Source organism: Pipistrellus hanaki (genome assembly GCF_964339955.1).
Source record: "Pipistrellus hanaki genome assembly, chromosome: 12".
Classification (NCBI taxonomy): domain Eukaryota; kingdom Metazoa; phylum Chordata; class Mammalia; order Chiroptera; family Vespertilionidae; genus Pipistrellus; species Pipistrellus hanaki.
The window spans coordinates 48,236,512-48,252,208 of record NC_140514.1 but is presented as its reverse complement, the minus strand read 5'-3'; the positions used below and the strand labels follow the sequence as shown (position 1 = coordinate 48,252,208).

Genomic DNA, 15,697 nt, shown 5'->3' with positions numbered 1-15,697 from the left:
CGCGACCCGCCTCCCGGCCGTACGGAGCGCCGAGAGGGCCAATCTTCGCGGGAGTCGGGGCTTCGGGCCAATAACAGCAGCGCTGCTCCCCGGGACAGCCCCTGCCCCCGCCTCTCGCCGGGCAGGACTACCTGCGGGATGGGATCTCCGCCACAAATCTGGGCGCCGGCGGAGCGCGAGCCAGTCCTCGGACAGGCAACCATGTGGCTCTCCCTGGTGCTGCTGGCCGTGCTGCTGCTGCTGGCCGTCCTCCGTCAGGTTTACTTGGGGTTGTTCTCGGGCAGCTCCCCGAACCCTTTCTCCGAGGACGTCAAACGGCCCCCCGCACCCCTGGTGACCGACAAGGAGGCCCGGAAGAAGGTTCTGAAACAAGGTCAGTGGAAGGGACCTTGGGGTCTGAGGCTGCCCTGATGTGCCGTTTCTTTCTGGCAGGGCGAGCTGCTGCCAGACCTGGGCCTCAGTTTCTCCCCCGTGCAAAGTGCTGGGAAGGCTTGGTGCACGTGGAGGCGCCCGCTTTAGTGTCCGCCGCCAATTGGAGCCTGTGCTGGGCAGGCTAGGGAACAGTGACCCATGGACGCACGCACTGGCCTCCGTGTGCCAAGGTCTTGGCAATGTCAAGTCCAGGCTCTGTTTACCCCCTGACCCCAAAACCAAACTGTATCCAGCTTTATTAAAGATGCTCTTTCATAAATAATCACTGTGTTTCAAAGCAGGACATGGGTAGACAATCCTTAACAGTATACAACAACTTTCAAACTCCCCCTGTCAATGGACTACCAAAATCAGAAAGCCACTATAAAACCCAACCAAGTCTTCATCTGGTGCTCAGAACAAGGAGAGTTTAGAGTGAGGGCTGACATTTCACATTAAGCATGTTGTTTAACAGCTTGTCACAAACCAATCCTCACTTTCAGGAAAGGAAAGGAAAATGGTAGATTTGTGGATCCACAGTCTAAAATGCTTTTTGGGATCATGTTCCAAGAGGTCTCTGGACTTAAGGGAGTCAGGTCTATGCTTAAAATGGAGAAAGAGAAAAGGAATTAAAATGATTTTTAGTTTTGCCACACCACAATGTGTTTGTGCCAAGGTGGCTAATGTGTGCCAACATCAAGTGATCCCTCCTCTCACCAACTGAGCCAGGGTGGGAATTAGTAAATGAGCCAGGGTTGCAGGTTCGATCCCCAGTCAGAACACATATAAGAATCCTATATAATAAAAGGTTAATATGCTAATTAGACCAGATGTCCTTTCGGACATCCTTCCAGACCAAGCTGGTGAGTGAGGGATCCAGGCAGCTGCCACAGCTGCGAAGGCCTACTCTCGCATGAATTTCATGCATCGGGCCTCTAGTACATAAATAAGTAGAACAACAAATTGATTTCTCTCCCCCTCCCCTTTCACATAAATTTAAAAAAAATTTACTGATTCTTGCCGAAACCGGTTTGGCTCAGTTGATAAAGCATCGGTCTGCAGACTGAAAGGTCCCAGGTTCGATTCTAGTCAAGAGCATGTACATTGGTTGCGGGCACATCCCTGGTGTGGGGTGTGCGGGAGGCAGCTGGTTGATGTCTCTCTCATCGATGTTTCTAGCTCTCTATCTCTCTCCTCTCCCTTCCTCTCTGTAAAAAATCAATAAAATATATTTTAAAAAATAAAATAAATAAATAAAAATTAAAAAATTTACTGATTCCTACTGTCTTTGAAAGTAGGGGAAAATCCCTATGTACATAGCAACTTTGGTTAAATCAGTTCAGATCAAACCAAATCACTTTGCCAGTCCTGAGCATTTCCCAGGTAAAATGTTTGTGATGCTCTAGAGCACATGTGTCAAACACAAGGCCCGCGGGCCAAATCCAGCCCACCAGGCCTTGCAATGTGGCCCGCACCGCGCTGTCATCACTGCACTCCGCTGTTAGTTTATGACATTGTCAGTTTATGACTGTTCAGTAAACCATTCGGCCCGCGATTTAGGCTGGATTTTAGATTTTGGCCCCTTCTCTGATTGAGTTCGACACCCCTACTCTAGACTTCTAGCATTAGGCAAGCTAGAGAGGCTTCCTTGGTGTCCATGTCTCTGCTACCCTTTCCCGAGAAGCCCACCCTCCACCCCCTCCCTCTGCTGCAGCTTTCTCAGCCAGCAGGGTGCCAGAGAAGCTGGATGTGGTGGTGATTGGCAGTGGCATTGGGGGCCTGGCTGCAGCCGCGATTCTGGCCAAAGCTGGCAAGCGAGTTCTGGTGCTGGAACAGCATACCAAGGCGGGAGGCTGCTGTCATACCTTTGGAAAGAATGGCCTCGAATTTGACACAGGTAAGGCTTGTGTGGACAAGGGTTGGAGCGTCATGGGATGAGAGCTTTTCTGTTGTTTTGGAGGCTCTGTTTTCTCTCGGGGCACCTCTTTCCTTGTCTGACAGCTACACCCATTGGAGCTGAAATGGGAGGGATCTGGTGGTTTCTGCTCTTAAGTCCTCCCTGCACCAAGGGTGGGTAGATGCCTCTGGGTGTGGATTCAGCCAAGCAGGACAACCTCTCTCACCTTGCTTCCTGGCCTGGGGCTCAATCCCCTTATCCCTAAGACACCTTGTTTGTCTGTCTCCCCACAGGAATCCATTATATTGGGAGGATGCAGGAAGGCAGCTTTGGCCGTTTTATCTTGGACCAGATCACTGAGGGGCAGGTGGACTGGGCTGCCTTGTCCTCTCCCTTTGACATCATGGTACTAGAAGGGCCCAGTGGTCGGAAGGAGTTCCCCATGTACAGCGGGGAGAAAGCCTACATCCAGGGTCTCAAGGAGAAGTTTCCCCAGGAAGAAGCTGCCATTGACAAGTACATAAAGCTGGTTAAGGTAACATGGACACTCTAAGGATCCTCTGATGATTCCTGACGAGGCTGACCTTCATTTGTGGTGTCACTGTGGGAGGCAGGAAGGGAGGAACAGTCGTGTCTGTCCTGAACTCAGCCCCCTCCAGAGCTGGCCTCTGTGCCTCTGGAGCAGGGGCTTGGCAGCTGCCACTCCCACTCTGGCCTCTGGGGGGCGCCATGCTCTCCTTCCTGACCAGGCTGGCTTCTGTGTCCTCAGATTACTACCCTTTTCACTTCATCTGAGATCAGATTTTTGTTTTCTTTTAAAAATACACATATTTTTATTGATTTCAAAGAGGAAGGGAAAGAGATTGAAACATCAATGATGAGAGAGGATCATTGATCAGCTGCCTCTGCCCCCACACTGGGGATCTAGCCCACAACCCAGGCATGTGCCCTGACCGGGAATTGAACTATGACCTGGTCCAAATGTCGATGCTCAACCACTGAGCCACACCATCTGGGCAGGATTGGGATTTTCCTAAAGGAATTTAGGCAGTAAGTGAAAAACAGAAAGACTCATTTGAGTGTAGAATGGGAAGAATTCATAGAGAAGAGGTTTTTAAGAGCTTCAGCCCAGGTCCCGCCATGGTAAGTGTTGCTGGGGCTGCTGTGAGGACCAGCTGATGGAGTGGTGATTCTGCCACAGCAGTTCTAGAGATGAGACCTGTTCCTCCTGCTCGTTTCCTTCCCAGCTGGCATCCAGGGGGGCCTTCCACGCCGTCTTGTTGAAGAGCCTCCCGCTGCCTGTGGCTCAGTTCCTCAGCAGGTGTGGGCTGCTCACCTGGTTCTCTCCGTTCCTTCGCGGGTCCGTGCAGAGCCTGGCCGAGACCCTGCGGCAGCTGCCGGCCTCCCGGGAGCTCCAGGCGGTGCTCAGCTACATCTTCCCCACGTACGGTGGGTACTGGCCCCCGGGCAGCTCCTGGGGGAGGCGGCGCCGCCCTCCTGGCTCTCGGTCTTTCTCCCTCAATGTACCCGGCCGGCTGAAATGCAGCATAAACCCCAGGCCCTCTGGAGTTTATGGGTGAGAAGTCTGCCTACCCACCTGCAGGAAGTCCTGGTGAAATTCCTCATCCACACCCGGATGATTGTCCTTCTCTACCAGCACTGTCCTCCCCAGGCTTGGCTGCATGGCAGTGTGCAGGGAGGACGTTCCCAGTGGCCCCCAAGATCTGTAAGGTACCCCCTGTTTGCATGGAGACCGGCCTCTGGCTGCCCTGGGCATCATTTGCACCCCGGAAAGGAGAGACTCAGGCAGGCTTCATGCTCTCTGCCGGGAGTCGGTGTTCCCTTCTGACTGGTGCTGCTGCCGCATCTGCCTCATCGCCCCTCCTTCCTTCTGTAGGCGTGAGCCCGAGCCACACCGCCTTCTCCATGCATGCTCTGCTGGTTGACCACTACATAAAGGGGGCCTTTTATCCCCGAGGGGGCGCTAGTGAAATCCCCTTTCACATCATCCCTGTGATCCAGCGGGCCGGGGGCGCTGTCCTGACGAAGGCTTCCGTGCAGAGTGTGTTGCTGGACTCAGCTGGGAAAGCCTGTGGTGAGAAGCCTGCCTCGCGCCTCGGGGGCCCTGGGCTGGGGTGGGAGAGACCTGGGCCGCAGGGGAGAGAGAGCACTGAGGGCAGAAAGGGTAGCAGGACTGGCTCCCTCGTGGGGGTGAAAGTCTGGAATCTGCCAAGAGCAGGGTTTACAGGCTGGAATCTGCCCCAGAGAAGGGCTCGGAGTTATTAATCTGGAGATAAAGAGGACATAGGAAACACTGCATGGTTTGCAAAGAGCAGTATTTAATCATTTATTCAGTAGTTAAGAAAAGTTATCTGGTAATGCATAACCTCCTTGAATGTAGGGGCTATCCTTTTTTTTTTTTTTTTTTTTTTTTTAAATATATTTCATTGATTTTGTATAGAGAGGAAGAGAGGGAGAGAGAAACATTGATGAGAGCCGAAACCGGTTTGGCTCAATGGATAGAGCGTCGGCTTGGGGACTGAAAGGTCCTGGGTTCGATTCCGGTCAAGGGCATGTGCCTTGATTGTGGGCATATCCCCAGTGGAGGGTGTGCAGGAAGCAGCTGATCGATTACTCTCTCTTATCGATGTTTCTAACTCTCTATCTCTCTCCTTTCCTCTCTGTATACAATCAATAAATATATTTAAAAAAAAAGAAAAAGAAAAAGAAACATCGATGAGAGTGTCATCATCGATCAGCTGCCTCTTGCACACCCCCTACTGGGGATATGCCCGCAACCAAGGTAGTACGTGCCCTTGACCAGCACAGTCCCCAAGCCAACGCTCTATCCATTGAGCCAAACTGGTATCGGCTGTTTGTAGATTTTAGCACATAATAGAGATTCAATAAATGTGTGTTGGCAATTGATGGAATGAATACGTGATCTGGGCACTCCCTAGGGCAGTGCGGGGCCAGCAGGATACCCTGCCCTCAACGTGATAATGGCAGGGTGGGGCCTGGAACCCTGTTACCCTGGCTCAGGTCTTTACTGTAATCTGCACGGAAAGTCAAAATCCCACTCTAGAAGGACTTCATGAGGAGAGGGCCAGTGAAAGGAGGGACTCTGGGAAACAGTGGGTCCTATGGAGCATCAGGGAAGGCGCCAGAGAGGCCTGAGAGAACAGGGCTGGTGTGACGGTGAATTCACCAGGGGAACCTTTCAAGGACGAGGTGGCGAGTGGGAGGTCCAGTGCCCTCAAAACTCCAGGAGAAGAGGCCATCAGCGGTCTCTGAGAACACACTCGTAGAGAGAGTAGGAAGCTGCTGGTGGTAAGAAAGGTGTCGGTCAGTAGATTTTCTCTCATCTTCAGGAGCAAGTTCTCTGCCTGAAGGGGTCCATGAAGCAGGGGGCTTTGTCAGTTCAATTAAACTCAGTTTAGAATACGTTTACTTGTGTTTTTCATGTGCTAGCCAGGGGTCCTCAAACTTTTTAAAGTGGGGGCCAGATCACGGTCCCTCAGAGAGCTGGAGGGCCGGACTATATGAACTACTAATTCCTACTGTAACACCTCGGCTGCGCTCACTGCCCAAAAAACCTGGCGGGCGGATCAGACTCCTCTGCGGGCCGCATGTGGCCCGCGGGCCGTAGTTTGAAGACCCCTGTGGCGATAAAAGATGAAAATAAAAAGACAAGACCTAATCTCAACTCAGGAAGCTTCAGGTCTCATAAAGAAGATCACTGGTTTAATTTAAGTGCCATACAGAGGCACATGGTAAGCTGGAGGTGAAGTAAAGGATGGTGGAAGAAGGAAGGCCTCAGAGGAAGGCAGGGGTGCTAGAGCCAGGTCATACAGGGTCAGAAGATTGGGGGGCCAAAACCGGTTTGGCTAAGGGGATAGAGTGTCGGCCTGCGGACTGAAGGTCCCGGGTTCGATTCCGGTCAAGGGCATGTACATTGTTTGTGGGCACATCCCTAGTAGGGGGTATGCAGGAGGCAGCTGGTCGTTGTTTCTCTCTCATCAATGTTTCTAGCTCTCTATCCCTCTCCCTTCCTCTCTGTAAAAAAATCAATAAAAAATAATTTTTTTAAAAAAGAAGAAGATGGGGGGGAGTCGGGCACATCTGTACTACAACCATATATATATAAAGGGTCAGAAGAAGCTAGTTAGAGGTTGGGTGAGGTTATTCCAGGCAAGGGGAACAGAAGGTGCAAAGGCAGGCACCGAGGTAGGAAAGAGCTGAGTATTTTCAGGCATTAGACACGGCCATTTTCATAGGTCAAGAATGGCTGACCACCAGCTGTTTCATATGGATGTACCTATCGTTCGGTGAGTGGTCAGCAATGAGGTGGACACACAGTAGGAACCAGATGGTGGAAGGCTGATAGGAGGGGTCAGTGTGAAGATGGTTGGGTTTAGCTCAAGAAAAGGGAGCCCACCCAGCAGGGGGAGGCAGCTGGGGAGGGCGAGCGCAGAGCAGTTGTGGGACACGCTTAGAGTTTTGCCTGGGGTGTGCCCGTCTGGCCCCCGGTGGCCCGGACGCCCAGGTCTGAGAGAATGAAGTGGAGACTGGGAGAGACCTGTGCGGGGTGTGAGCCTCTTTCCCTCCTGGGGCCACAGAGCCTCAGTCATGCTCGTGTGCCTGCAGGTGTCAGTGTGAAGAAGGGCCAAGAGCTGGTGAATATCCACTGCCCCATCGTGATCTCTGACGCAGGCCTGTTCAATACCTACAAGTACTTATTGCCAGAGTCCGCCCGCTGTCTGCCAGGTAAGACGGCCGTGTGGCTCTCCTCCGAGTTCCCCGGCATCGCTGCTCTGGAGCAGCTCACTCCGCCCGGCTGGCGCTCTTCCCAGGGAGATGGCTCTCTCTGCTTAAGCAGGAGAGGTGGACACCTGGCCTCTAACTTGCTCCTCTGTGTAGGAGTTGGGGAAAAACTTCATTTGTATCACATCACCCCCAGACCCTTTGATCCTTATTTATCTCTTCATGCGTGGCATAGTCACTCCCTCCCCCTCATAACCTCAACCACTTTCCCCTCTTAAGATTCCGTTCCAAGTTGCCCATTTCCGGTTTTCTTGCATCTTAAATCCTCTCTCTAATGGTGAATGCTGGTGAGTAGAGTCCAAAAGGAACATTTCTTGGGTTTTCATTAGGTTTGTGGTATAAATCCTGCCTCCTTCCTTCATTTCTCACTTATTTTGAGGGGCAGACTGGTCTGGCATTATCAGTAAGGGAAGCTCAGGCTAGCATGGAGGAGAAAGGCTTCATAAAATTGTTGTGTGCCCTGTTGGGCCCAGGTTATACTTCCCTGTCTCTCAGGAATCATATTGGGCTGAGCCTTTCTTCTCTTCCTTGAACGCTGTGCCCAAAATCTGGGCACCAGGTAGAAATGAGCCTCAATGCAGCCATCTTTTCTGATGATAAAAGCCTGGCCCATATGGTGTGGCTCCGTGGTTGAGCGTCAACCATGAACCAGGAGGTCGATTCCTAGTCAGGGCACATGCCCAGGTTGTGGGCTCATCCCCAGTAGGGGGCTTGCAGGAGGCGGCTGATGGATTATTCTCGCTCATTGATGTTTCTAGCTCTCCCTCTCATTTCATCTCTGAAATCAACAAAAGTATATTTTTAAAAAGAAAAAGAAAAGCCTGGTTTTGTGGAGGAGGTAGTAAACATATTTGTCTATTTGTGCTTTGTTTTGTAATCAATTTTAGAGAGAAAGAGAACGATTGACAGAATAACATCAATTTGTTGTTACACTTATTTATGCATTCATTGATTGATTCTTGTATGTGCCCTGACTGGGGATCGAACCCACAACCTTGGTGTATTGCCAGGACAACACTCTAACCACCTGAGCTACCCAACCAGGGCAGGAGGTAGACCTATTTGTGGTTGGCCCTGGGTAGGTCTGTGCGAGAGGCTTTGCCGTTGTATTTCAGTGATTCTCAACCTTCCTAATGCCGCAATCCTTTAGTACAGTTCCTCATGTTGTGGTGACCCCCAACCATAAAATTATTTTCGTTGCTACTTCATAACTGTAATTTTGCTACTGTTATGAATCATAATGTAAATATCTGATATGCAGGATGTCTTAGGCGACCCCTGTGAAAGGGTCGTTTGACCCCCAAAGTGGTCGTGACCCACAGGTTGAGAACCGCTGTTGTATTTGATCCTCATAGCCCCCTGGGAGACAGCCATCCTCCTCCTAATTTAAGTGCCATATAGAGACTATCCTGCAGGCGCTGAGCCAGCTCAGGGAGGCTGGGCGCTTCCTGCTTCTAAAGGTGCTTAGCGCAGAAGTGGATGGAGGCAGAAGAGTGGGAAAAGGCTCGCGTACCTGGCTCTGAGCTGAGAGGCATGGGGCTTCCAGAGAAAAGGCCTCGCTAAGGGGTGGAGAGCAGGCCAGCCCATGAGGAATACAGGGACTCAGCCAAATGAGGTGAGAGGTAACTGTTTTGAAATGGACTTTAGGATGTTGTGTAACTAGACCGGTGTGATCTGAGGAGAGGAGGCCGCAGGCCTGGAGGGGACCGTGACCCAGGGCGTGGGGAGGGGTGTAGCTGCAGCCTCGGGCTGGGGCTGGGGTGGAGAGAAAGGAGCAGCTCAGACGCCGTGGGGACAGAAAGGCACAGAGCCAGGGAGCCTGTGGAAGGAGCGCTCCACCTCACGGTGGGGTTTGCGGCTGCTCTTTGAGGAGCTGGGGAAGGTGGCCGCAGAGTGGGCTCAGTAGAAAAGTGAGGGCCTGGATTTCCTCGTTGGGGAGAGGATGGGTGGCCATCGTCATTGTCTCTATGGTACGTGTTGTGCTGAAAACCCGCCTTCTCATTCCTCTGCCTCACTGAGCTGGGCCTCAGCCAGCACCTGCTCCCGGCGAAGGCCTCCGCCCTCAGCCTGGGTAAGCTGCGGGGTGAGGCTGAGACTGCCCGCTGCAGGGCGGTGGGGCGGGGCGGGGTGGACTGACCAACAGACTTTGCCTTTGGTACTTCCTGCCTCCCTCTCTCCCGGACCTTTGATCCCGGGTCCCACCCAGGCCTGCCTTCTCTCCTGGCCGCATGCTACCTATCCAGCTTGCCTTCCCTCACAGGGAATAGCTGTCACTGCTCTTAGGTGGCTCAGCCCTGAAAACAGGCCAAGGGCACGAGCCCCCACCAGCTGAATTCCAGATGAATTCCAATTTGAGAACATTCCAGGCAGAGGCAGGGTGATGCTTAATCCAGAGGCCCCCCCGTGCGGGGACTCCGTTTCCACCTGTTTGGGGTGGGTGTTTTCACAGTTCCATCTGCCCCTCAGAAATAGGAACCAGACACCTGCTGGCCTGTGGGACAGGTAGAGCAGGAGGGGTGGAGGGTGGAGGGGAGATGGTCAGGCAGAGGGAACCTTTGTGGATGGGAGTGCCTTTCTTAAAGCCCACTGCTGAGTTGAGGGAGTTTGGAGCAGAAGTTTTTTGAGTGGGAGAGACTGGTCTCATGATGTCAGTAAGGGAAGCTAAGGCTGGCGGGGAGAAAAGGCTGGGTGTACTGTGCCTTGCTTGGGACCCTGGTTTATATTTTCTGCCAGGTATATGGTGCCTGGACCTCTTCCTTCTAGCGCGGGAGACGGAAAGCGGACTAGGTGGAGGCGGTTGCTGTTCCAAGGGGCTTCATAAGACCTTGGAGGTTTCACTCCCGGGCCCTTGGTTCTCTCGGTGCCCACCCAACCTAACCGGACAGGGCGTGCCAGCAGTGAGAGGACCCCGGAGGCTGGGACCCAGGTGGTGAGCTCCCGCGGCTGCAGGGCGGTCCGCTGCTCCAGGCTGCGATTGGGAGCCCACCTTCCCCTCCTCATGGCTGGGTTGCCCGAGGCCAGTTGTCCTGCTGTAATTGTTGTAACACTCCCTTTTGATCTCCATAGTGGCCTGTTTTTGATAGATTCTATATCATGCTGCCCACAGCACTCATTCTTTGCCGCCTGTAGGAGGCAAAGACTTGTTTCAGAAAAGTCTCTTTTCCAGCAGACAGGCAGCGTATCTGGTTCCTTGAAGCATCCCGGCACCTACAGAGGAGTCAGCACATTTTGGGTCCTCCACAAACAGTGGTTAAGTGAATGGGCAGAGCAGCCAGTGTTACCCTTAAGCAGGGGCTGGGATGGTCCTGGGAACAAGGACAGGAATCTGTAGGAGCAATTTCTGGGTAACTGGTCTGGGGTGCTTTGTTGAGAGGTGGGGAAGGCCAGCTGCTGAGTCCAGGGGACATCGGATGGCTGTTGCCTCCCTCCTGTTCTGTTCTTCCCTCTCCCGGCTGAATCCTGAAACGCCAGGTGCCAGGAATGCTGTTTGCTTTTATCCATCTGCATTGCTGATCATTTCTGAGGCCTTGTACTGACTGTACTGCACATTATGAATTGTGTATGTTCATTTCTTAGGTGGCTTATTTTCAAGTTCATACTGAAATTAAGGCTCATAAGGAAGTACTGTTCATATCCGTGGTCTTCGTAGCATGGAGCCTAGTCATCCACTCCTCATTGAGACACTAGGGGAAGATTGGAGGCAGTTAGCCGGAGACCATCCTGCAGGCGCTGTGAGCCGGCTCAGAGAGGATGGGCACTACCTGCATCTAACGGTGCTTAGAGCAGAAGTGGGTGGAGGCAGAAGAGTAGGAGTCTCGAGTTGTGGCCTTCACAGGCGGAGACAGGAGAGCAGGCCCCTGCCAATTACTTGTTATTTCAACAGTTGCAGCTGAAAGGACGCTATAAAAATGGCCCAGGCGCTAGGCTGGCAGCTGAGGCTGCAGACACAGCGAGCAGGGCACCACCCCTGGCCCCGCGCACACAGCGCTCACCGGCTCTCTCTGGCAGGTGTGAAGCAGCAGCTAGAGATGGTGCGGCCCGGCTTGGGGATATTCTCTGTCTTCATCTGCCTACGAGGCACCAAGAAGGACCTGGGGCTGCAGGCCACCAACTACTATGTTTATTTTGACACAGACATGGACAAGGCGTAAGGCGTGTGTGTGCATGTGGGGGGAGGGTGTCAGCATGGCCCACAGCCCATGGGACCCTGCTTCTTCCCGGGATGCCGGGGAGTCAGTGCAGGAGATGGAATGGGAGGAGGTGGGCAAGCACTGCCTCCAGGAAGGGCTTTGTGCACCTAGGCTGTCCCTCAGCTCCATCCCTGGTGGTGAGGGGGTGTCCGCGGGGATGAACTGTCCTCGGGGAGTGCTGGTGGCTAGGAGGACCAAGGTCTTGGGCTGGGCAGCCACACTCCTCTCACCCTCAGGATGGAGCACTACCTGTCTTTGCCGAGGGAAAAGGCTGCTGCACACATGCCCTTCCTCTTAATTGCTCCCTCATCAGCTAAGGACCCGACTTGGGAGGACCGATTCCCAGGTGGGGCCTGAGGTCCTGAGGTCCCGGGGAGGGGGTTGGGGCGGGAGGGACCAGGCAGCAGTAATCCAGCTCTGCCTCCCCAGACCGGTCCACAGTGGTCTTGCTGATGCCCACCCGCTATGAGTGGTTTGCGGAGTGGCGGGAGGAGCCCTGCGGAAAGCGGAGCAGCGACTATGAGAACCTCAAGTCCTCCTTTGTTGAAGCCTCTCTGTCGATTGTCCTGAAGGTGTTCCCACAGCTCGAGGGAAAGGTAGGTAGACCACATGATGTACCATTTCTCTCCTTCCTTTGGGCCAGGGAAATATCTCAGCTGAGATAACTGAGCTCTGGGGAAGGCAGGGAACCCATGCAGGCCATCAACTCATTCAAGGAGAGCAGAAGAGGAAAGATGAGCATCTCACAAGGTCTCACTCCCACCCTGTGGCTCTTTTTTGCCTCTTAGGTGGACAGTGTGGCCGGAGGATCCCCGCTGTCCAATCAGTTCTACCTGGCTGCTTTCCAGGGAGCCTGCTATGGGGCTGACCATGACCTGGACCGCTTGCATCCTCATGCCATAGCCTCCATCAGGGCCCAAAGCCCCATCCCCAACCTCTACCTGACAGGTACACTGACAGCCCCATTTTGCCAGGAGCTGTGCCCCTCGGCCTCCATATCACCCACAGTCCTCTGTTCTTGTCCTCAGGTCTTTCTGCCCCTGCAGCTCCCACACCTGCAGGCTTGATCTGAAGCTGCCCCTGGGTGACCCCAGCACAGAGGGATGGACACGAGAGCCCTCGCCCTCTCTCTCACTTGGGGCTGCTCATGGGTCTCTGCTCTTGTCTCCTAGGCCAAGACATCTTCATCTGTGGGCTGATGGGGGCCATACACGCGGCCCTTCTGTGCAGCAGTGCCATCCTGAAGCGGAACTTGTACTTAGACCTGAAGAAGCTTGGTTCAAGGATCCAGGCACAGAAAAAGAAGAATTAGTTGGGTCAGGGATGCACTAGATGAATTTGGCCGGTGCTTGTGGCACAACCTGACTCAGCCATGTCTTTCAACATTTGTTTCTGCTCACACAAAGCACTCTAATTCATTTTTTATTTCTGAATGGAGATCCGTTCTGAATGGAACTGAATGGAGCAGTTCTCCCACAGATCCCGTTCTTAACTGAAGTTCTTCCAGCTGGGGCAGGGGATGATCTTCCATGCCTTTCACAACGCACTAGCTGCTGCTGCTGCTTTTCTTTCTTTCTTTCTTTTTTTTCTTTCTTTTCTTTCTTTTTTTTTTTTTAAATATATTTTATTGATTTTTTACAGAAAGGAAGGGAGAGAGATAGAGAGCCAGAAACGTCGATGACAAACATCGACCAGTCGCCTCCTGCACACCCCCTTCCGGGGATGTGCCCTCAACCAATGTACATGCCCTTGACTGGAATCGAACCTGGGACCTTTCAGTTCGCAGACCGACACTCTACCACTGAGCCAAACCGGTTTCGGCACAACGCACTAGCTTCTAAAGGCCCCGTGTGGGCTGCTGAGTGGGATAGTCTTAATGTCTCACCCAGCACTGCTCTGCACCCCATACCCATACCTCCTAACAGGCAAACCAAATATTAATTTTTGTCGTTAATTCTCACCGGAAGATATTTTTTTTCCTATTGACTTTTAGAAAGAGTGAAAGGGAGCGGGGGAGAGGTAGAGAGAAACATCGATGTGAGAGAGACACATCAATTGGTTGCCTCCTGCATGCGCCCCAACTGGAACCAAGGTACATGCCCTTGACTGAAATTGAACCCAGAACCCTTCAGTTCTCTGGCCGACACTATCCACTGAGCCGAACCAGCTAGGGCAAACTGAATATTCTTGAAAGCATTGGTCCAGCTGTCCTGAGGCTTCTCTAATCACTCAGTGTTCTGCTGCAGTCTACACTGTTAAGGAAAAAGGGTGTCTAACAAGGGTTAGTCAAAGCCTGGGCATGGTTTTGATTATAGGCTCAGAGGCCTCCATATCCCATTTTTTGCTGGTTCTAATGGCTTGCTCAGGGGTGGAAACATGCCTGCGACAGGCTCATTGTGGTTGTGGGGGCTGGAAAAATAGCAAGATATCAGTTTGCAAGGTGTGTGTTTAGAAGTTAATATTCAATTAGTATGCAGCAAAGGTCCTAGATTTGTCTTCCTTATCACGCTCAGTGTGGCAACACTGAGACACGCCCTTATGGAGCTTATACCTGAGCCTCAGGCTTATCTTTCAAAGATACACAGCAAAGGGTGACACTGGTAGCCAGGGCACAGGACTGGAAAGGTGATGTCACTGGGGTTGAAGCAGGCCGCAAGGGCATTCCAGGCCAGGGGACAGTAGAGGACAAGTGCCGAGATTAAATGAATGATGACCACCTACCTCCTAGACCTAGTCCATGGGCTGCCTGGTGGGGAGGATTGGGGCTGGAAATCAGTCACCATCACAACACACAAAGCTACAGGATGTGTGCAAACCCTAGAATGGCATTTCCCGTTAATTGGAGATTGGGTGGGAAGGTAAATGAAGACTGAAGGTTAAAAATAAAATTACCTTTCACTTGTGTTAGGCCTCCTATCAGTCAATTCTAAGACAATAAATTCAGTGATTTTATAGCTTTACAATTTGAAATTTATTTGTTTCTGCAACGATACAAAATTACATCAAGTGGCATTCACAGAAGCTCAGTAAAACATTAGATACTGAAAAATACTTATCATTAGACCAAATAAGCTTTAAAAATAATTATAGTTACAAAAGCTGAAAATATAAAACACTGCAAAACAGTGGCACTCTACTAAGTGGATAAACAAGGGGAACAACAACCATTAATGCAGCAGATTTCGGAATCCAAGGACTATCTATCACATATACACACATCTTCTAACAGAGGAGTTTGGGATTATTTAGGGAATTTACATGTGGCTCGTGAAACTAGCTGAGTTGAGATTCAGTCTTGGCTCTGGATATACACTTAAAACTGAAAATCTCTTCCCTGAATCCTTACGTAAGCCAGACCACGCCAAACAACCTTCCCAGCAAGTTTTCAGAAAACAGCTGACAGAACTACAAGGACTGATATATAGCACACTCTTCCCTGTTCATATGATTCAGCATGTTCAAGCATGTTAGCTTTCATCACACGAGGCACCGGGTGTCGAGCTACCCTGTAGAAACAAGGGACAGGCTTCTGTTTTTTAATTTAAATGACGTGAATTGGAAAATAAAATGAGAATCACCAATAACTTTAGAGGTTTAGAATTCTATCATCAATTATTTCTTTAAAAGCCATCATGGGAAGCCCAGCCGGTGTGGCTCAGTTGTTGAGCATGGACCTATGAACCAGGAGGTCACTGTTTGATTGCCTGTCAGGACACATGCTCGGGTTGCAGGCTCGATCCCCAGTGCAGGGCCGGCAGGAGGCAGCCGATCAATGATTCTCATCATTGATGTTTCTCTCCTCCCTTCCTCTCTGAAATCAATTAAAAAAAAATTTTTTTTAAAGCCATCATGGGAAAAGACATGTCAAAATATATATAACTAATTGTCAGGTCATTCTAAGTTATTTTAGCCTTTTGAGGTAAGACTGGCCTTCCATTGCTCTGGCTGGTTAGAGCATTGTCCCCAACACTAAGGTTGCAGGTTTGATCCCCAGTCAGGGGACATACAAGAATCAACCAATGGATGGATGAGTAAGGGGAACAACAAATTTATGTTTTCACTCTCTCCTTTCCTCTCAAAAATAATTTAAAGACTGGCCTTTTACTCCCTCAAAGTCCAGAAATGGACTCTTTAAATATTCTACTCAGTCATCTATCAGGAAAACAAGTTCCTCTATTACATCCACAACTGAAGCATAGATTCCTCTAAATAGAAATCATCCTTCAGCCAAAGGCTGGGCAGGAGAGGAAGCACACGGCTGCCTAGAGGGGCGCCTCTCCTGGCCCCCTGTAACTCCCCACCCCCTGCCCCCGGCTCCTGGGGCTTGAGAGATGCCTTAGCCAGCTTGCCTTCATCCAAAGAGTCTCTAAGAAAA

General features: G+C 51.5%; 2 protein-coding genes across 3 annotated transcripts in view; both read left to right on the top strand.

Annotated features, from left to right (window-relative positions):
• Nucleotides 1-15,697, top strand: part of CAPG (capping actin protein, gelsolin like) — a 119,960-nt gene that overhangs the window by 38,649 nt on the left and 65,614 nt on the right. The window lies entirely within an intron of this gene.
• On the top strand, nucleotides 47-14,285 carry RETSAT (retinol saturase). Of its 2 annotated transcripts, XM_084900145.1 has the most exons (11): nucleotides 54-373; nucleotides 2,126-2,308; nucleotides 2,602-2,843; nucleotides 3,556-3,757; nucleotides 4,206-4,403; nucleotides 6,956-7,075; nucleotides 11,141-11,279; nucleotides 11,559-11,668; nucleotides 11,752-11,918; nucleotides 12,111-12,270; nucleotides 12,495-14,285. In XM_084900145.1, exons 1-11 carry the CDS (start codon nucleotides 139-141, stop codon nucleotides 12,632-12,634), a joined length of 1,896 nt encoding a protein of 631 aa, XP_084756271.1. In that variant the 5' UTR covers nucleotides 54-138; the 3' UTR covers nucleotides 12,635-14,285. The 2 variants fall into 2 exon arrangements, with proteins under 2 accessions (XP_084756272.1, XP_084756271.1); XM_084900146.1 differs by lacking the exon at nucleotides 4,206-4,403 and having other exon boundaries at nucleotides 47-373.

Bases quoted from the DNA above. Each gene is read 5' to 3' on its own strand.
- RETSAT (XM_084900145.1), top strand. From the start codon at position 139: ATGGGATCTCCGCCACAAATCTGGGCGCCGGCGGAGCGCGAGCCAGTC. The intron at 3,758-4,205 runs GTGGGTACTGGC...TTCCTTCTGTAG, and splicing joins CTACATCTTCCCCACGTACG to GCGTGAGCCCGAGCCACACC. The intron at 11,280-11,558 runs GTAAGGCGTGTG...TCTCACCCTCAG, and splicing joins GACACAGACATGGACAAGGC to GATGGAGCACTACCTGTCTT.